Here is a 5,800-nt window from a genome sequence, read left to right as displayed (position 1 = left end):
AATAAGGCTGTGACCTAACAAAATGTGGAAAAAGTCGAGGGGTCTGAATACTTTCCGAATGAACTGTATTTATGTATGTATCAGAGGAGGCTGGATTGGAGGAGCCATAGGAGGACTGCTCATTGTTATTGATGTAATAAATGGAACGGAGTCCTAAGGTACCTCCTAAGGTATGAGGTTGGTGGCACCTTAATTGGGGAGGACGGGCACGTAGTAATGGCTGGAGCTGAATAAGTGGAAAGGTATCAACAACATCAAACCGATGGTTTCCATATGTTTGATACCATTCCATTCATTCTGTTCCAGCCATTATTATGAGCCTTCCTCCCCTCAGCATTCTCCACTGATGTGCATGCATCTGTATATGTGTGTTTGTATCTATGTGCGTGTGTCTGTCTATGTGCTCCTGCATCTGCGTGTGTGCATGACGTGTGTCCCTGTAAATGTGTGTTTGTGAGGCCAGTGAGGGGAGTCCAAGTGGTATAAAGTTAAAGGGATTGGTGACAACAGGCTTTAGATTACAGGTTATAGCCAGAGGAGGCTCTCAGAGACAGCCTGCCTGGCCTGTCTATCTCATCCCATCTCCCTGCTGGGGCCAGTGGGGTGACAGGGTTCTCCCATGCTCCAACACACAGACCAGGCTAGCTAGGGGACAGTAAAGACAACCCGCCAGGCTGTGCCCATTACCCAGTTTAGCTTTTAAAATGGTAAGTTGGCCCATGTACAGTAACAGAGTATGGGATTTGGTCTAAGTCCTACTCTGTTCCACTGGTCAAGCTGGGATGAGTGGGGGTTTTAGTAATAGATGGTTATCACACTTTCCAGTCCAACAAGTGGATAAAATGTGATGAAATGGACAGTCTGTTTTGGGTCTATTTGAATGTGTATCATGTGCAAGGGTAGTTTGTACTGCAAGCTGACTAAACATAATGAGGTGGGCTTTCTTACCCCCAAATGTATCCCATCCTGTCAGAGATTCTACAGAGGAATGTGCACAGATCTCAAGTCAGAAGTTGTCTCTGTTACTGTATCATCAACTACCCAGTTGCAGAGGGAGGGTAGTGAACAGTTGGTCGTTTTTGGATGAGGACTTCATCGTAGGGATTTACTCCTAAAATGAGATTGAGGGGATTTGTTTTGGGGGTACATTTATAGAGGGTTATGGTTATTTATAGATTTACAGAGGCTCTGCTCTGTGGTGCACATGTTGGAATTTATTTAACCCCTGCCCCCTGGCACCATTTTTGCACCTGCTCAACCCAACCTGTCACTCCACTGACTGGAGTAGATTTGACAGAGTAGATGTGTAGCTATTTCAGTGGCACATAACTGCAACTCTCAAATCAATTTGAGATTCAGATAAAACTTTGTTGACATACACTACCGTTCAAAAGTTTGGTGTCACTTAGAAATGTCCTTGTTTTTTAAAGAAAAGCATGTTTTGTCCATTAAAATAACATCAAATTGATCAGAAATACAGTGTAGACATTGTTAATGTTGTAAATGACTATTGTATGGAATATCTACATAGGTGTACAGAGGTCCATTATCAGCAACCATCACTCCTGTGTTCCAATGGCACTCTGTGTAAGCTAATCCAAGTTTATCATTTTAAAAGGCTAATTGATCATTAGAAAACCCTTTTGCAACTATGTTAGCACAGCAGAAAACTGTTTTCTGTTTAAAGAAGCAACAAAACTGGCCTTCTTTAGACTAGTTGAGTATCTGGAGCATCAGCATTTCCTGGTTCGATTACAGGCTGAAAATGGCCAGAAACAAAGACCTTTCTTCTGAAACTCGTCAGTCTATTCTTGTTCTGAGAAATGAAGACTATTCCATGCAGGAAATTGCCAAGAAACTGAAGATCTCATACAACACTGTGTACTATTCCCTTCACAGAACAGCACAAACTTGCTCTAACCAGAATAGAAAGAGGAGTGGGAGGCCCCGGTGCACAACTGTGCAAGAGGACAAGTACATTACAGTGTCTAGTTTGAAGGCCAGCATCCCGGAGTCGCCTCTTCACTGTTGACATTGAGACTGGTGTTTTGCAGGTACTATTTAATGAAGCTGCCAGTTGAGGACTTATGAGGCGTCTGTTTCTCAAACTAGACACTCTAATGTACTTGTCCTCTTGCTCAGACTGGTGAAGAGACATTAATGACTGCTGAAAGTAAGACTGATAAAGACTTGTTTTGTTGATAAAGGAACCATTCAGTTGTTGTGACTGTCAGAGCTCTGGACCCTGTTAGATTCACAAATGACTCTTTCTCTGTCTGCCAACTGGAGACTCTACTAAACTCATTTCCTGGATTAGTCAGAGGGCGGTTGCCAGGGTGGATTGTATTAGCAATCTAATTTGTAAGACCCCCTACCCTATCTTCATGTTTAATGTCCACCACCACTGGACCAGAAGGGTCCATTTATTACCCATTTTAAATGTACCTTCCCTGCTTTTGCCTAGCTTGTTTCCCTGTTGATCTGATAGATGAAGGTGTGTTTTGCAGGGTGATATAATGGTCAGAGCAGATGTGGTGTAGGGAGGCTTCTGAAGGGAGCTCAGCCTCACATCTCGGCTGCTTAAACCAGACGGAATGCTGCACTCATGTGGTGTGCTCAGTCTGAGCAGTGTTCAGTCTGGTTTAACCAGGCTAGCTCCCATGCACCTTCTCATTAACATCCATGATGAATCAGATAGTAATCAGCCAGATGAATTTACCCAGACGGTCCTATTAACCAGGAGACATATTAGAGCCTCTGGTCTCAGGCAGGGGAAAAACCAGGCTATGTTCTCTCTATGGGGCGGCGGGGTAGCCTAGTGGTTAGAGCGTTGGACTAGTAACCGAAAAGTTGCAAGTTCAAATCCCCGAGCTGACAAGGTACAAATCTGTCATTCTGCCCCTGAACTGGCAGTTAACCCACTGTTCCCAGGCCGTCATTGAAAATAGGAATTTGTTCTTAACTGACTTGCCTAGTAAAATAAAGGTACAATTTAAAAATAAAATGCAGAATATCATCCATCCAACAAGCAAATTACATACATCTAAATATATTTGCTGTAAAAAGCAATAATCTAATATGCGTTGAGTCGATGACGCACATTATTATAGAAATAGACTCGAATGGGTTTCTGGTAAACAGTTGTGTTCTTGGTAATAATAAGAAAATTCAGTACATTTCTGCTTTGAAATAGGCCAAATTGAAATGAGCAGACATTTCCTATCATAGATAACATTGTGCCACTTCAAATAATAACTTTAGTCATTTTTCTCAATTGAGAGCTGTGTCAACTTGAACTTGAAACTAATTGCATCACATTCAGTCACAGTTCCACTGAGATTGTATAACCAAAGCGAGGTTAACCCCGAGGATAGCCAGCTAATTATTGTCTCTATTTGGATGTTGAACTCCAGTCAGTGATTATTGTAGCTCCACATCCCTTCTATTGTCATAGAGCAACACGGACAGCAGCACAGTGAACCAGGAGGAAATGCTTGACTGGCTCTCTGTCTCACTACCTGACCCCCGGACACAAAGTGCAACATAGGATTACATAAAATAGTTAAGGGAACAGTCATTTTGACTTGACTAGTTAAAAAAAGTTAAATATAATTTTAAAAATACATTACACAGGCATGTGTTTAATTGTTAGTCTTATTAATATCATTGCTGCGATCAATGTTTAGAGCCCTGAGCACCTCTTGTAAGAACTCGAGTTGCCAACTGCTAAATTAGCACTGGGCAGCTCTTGGCTAGGCTCCCATGTTATTTAATTGGCAAGACATGGCTTTAGTTCACTGGTAATGTTATTCGGTTCTGTATAAAGGGAAACTGTGAAGTAAATACTGTATGTTTCCACAGTATCTGTATGCAGTGGCTTGGCATTGATATCAGTCTTGTCATGTTCCTGCTCTATGAAGAGAGATTTAGTGGGTGTATAGCCTATCTATCTGCCTCTTAGCTGGGTTAATGAAGCCGGATCACAGAGACCCTTCTCTGGTGGTTTCACTGAGAGAGAGAAAGAGAGAGAGGGATAAAGATGGAGAGAGAGAGGGATAAAGATGGAGAGAGAGATGGAGAGAGGGGGATAGAGAGAGAGAGAGAGAGAGAGAGAGAGAGAGAGAGAGAGAGAGAGAGAGAGAGAGAGAGAGAGAGAGAAACAGAGAGAGAGAGAGAGAGAGAGAGAGAGAGAGAGAGAAACAGAGAGAGAGAGAGAGAGAGAGAGAGAGAGAGAGAGAGAGAGAGAGAGAGAGAGAGAGAGAGAGAGAGAGAGAGAGAGAGAGAGAGAGATAAAGATGGAGAGAGAGAGGGATAAAGATGGAGAGAGATGGAAGAGAGGGATAGAGATGGAGAGAGGATGATAGAGAGGGGGATAGAGAGGAGAGAGAGAGAGAGAAGAGAGAGAGAGAGAGAGAGAGAGAGAGAGAGAGAGAGAGAGAGAGAGAGAGAGAGAGAGAGAGAGAGAGAGAAGAGAGAGAGAGAGAGAGAGAGAGAGAGAAGAGAGAGAGAGAGAGAGAGAGAGAGAGAGAGGAGAAAGATGAGAGAGAGAGGGATAAAGATGGAGAGAGATGGGAGAGAGAGAGGGATAGAGAGATGGAGAGAGATGGGGGAAGAGATGGAGAAGAGAGGGAGAGAGATAGAGATGGAGAGAGAGGGATAGAGAGAGAGGGGATAGAGGGATAGAGAGAGAGAGAGAGAGAGAGAGAGAGAGAGAGAGAGAGAGAGAGAGAGAGAGAGAGAGAGAGAGAGAGAGAGAGAGAGAGAGAGAGAGAGAGAGAGAGAGAGAGAGAGAACAGAGAAACAGAGAGAGAGAGAGAGAGAGAGAGCGAGGGCACTCGTGTTCGCTTCACCTCAGCTCTAAGCCCTTGGGCAGTTAAAGAGTCGAGGGCGATGGTTGCGTTAATTTACCAAATTCGCATTTAATGAACGGAAACTTAATCTGGATTGGTTTTATTAATAGAATATTCCCGAGCATTAAAAGGGGTCAGAAAACACTTTCATGTGGAATAGTTAAGACCATTCACCTTTTTTTTCTCACAAATTAAGACAAATGTATCTGCTTTGATGTGTGTGACACAGAGTGTAACAAGATGCATCGGCAGTAGACTAAGGATGTTTCTCTCCCTGTGATCTCTCTCCTCTAGTACCTCAGGATCTCTCACTGGAAGAGAGGGGTGAGCTGTCAAACATCCGACGGAGGAAGAGAGAGCTGCTGGATGATATTGAAGTGGGTAGCCTTGAAGTTGCTTTGCCTCGGCTTCGTAGCTGGGAAAACTTTGAGGAAGAGTGTCTTGTATTTTTCTGACGTGCTCGTGTACAGATGTAGGACCTTTAATTTGATTATACTGTTGCAGTACATTTTCTACACCGCCGGAAATGCAAACTTGTAGTGTATTCAAAGTCTAAAAAACACTTATAAAGTTTGTAATTTCCACTTTAAAATGTCCGACTTGATTTGGCCTGACAAAAAAATGTATCAACCCCTACAAAAATGTCCATTAATTATAATCCATACAATAGTTATCATGTCCTGTTGCTGCAGGATAATTTTCCTGCTGTGAGAAACTTGTCAAATTAATATTCTACATCTGTAGCCTCTATCATTTTCTCAGAATTACTATTTTGGATCTCTGTCAGTGTCTCTGTTCATTCAACATATGTTTTTGTATAGTACTGCTTTCACTCTTGAAGAGTTTTCTCTGAATACAGCCTATTCCAAGAATCCAATTATATTTATTTTTCTTCCCCTCTCAAGCGCTTGAAGTTTGAGATAGCTGAAGTCATGACTGAGATTGAGCAA

General features: G+C 42.6%; 1 protein-coding gene across 1 annotated transcript in view; it reads left to right on the top strand.

Moving 5' to 3' along the window:
- The first annotated feature begins 4,805 nt into the window (after positions 1-4,805).
- The window catches only part of LOC124026557 (cytohesin-3), a 22,624-nt gene continuing 21,629 nt past the window's right edge, over positions 4,806-5,800 (top strand). Inside the window, exons 1-2 of the mRNA XM_046339468.1 lie at positions 4,806-5,227; positions 5,756-5,800. The exon at positions 5,756-5,800 is cut by the window's right edge and continues 20 nt beyond it. Coding sequence (XP_046195424.1) covers positions 5,783-5,800 — 18 coding nt within the window. The 5' untranslated portion in view covers positions 4,806-5,227; positions 5,756-5,782. The remainder of the gene's footprint in view (positions 5,228-5,755) is intronic.

The sequence above is a fragment of the Oncorhynchus gorbuscha genome, unplaced genomic scaffold, assembly GCF_021184085.1.
Source record: "Oncorhynchus gorbuscha isolate QuinsamMale2020 ecotype Even-year unplaced genomic scaffold, OgorEven_v1.0 Un_scaffold_2769, whole genome shotgun sequence".
Classification (NCBI taxonomy): Eukaryota; Metazoa; Chordata; class Actinopteri; order Salmoniformes; family Salmonidae; genus Oncorhynchus; species Oncorhynchus gorbuscha.
Note: the sequence above shows the minus strand (reverse complement) of the source record. Positions and strands in the feature narration are given on the sequence as shown.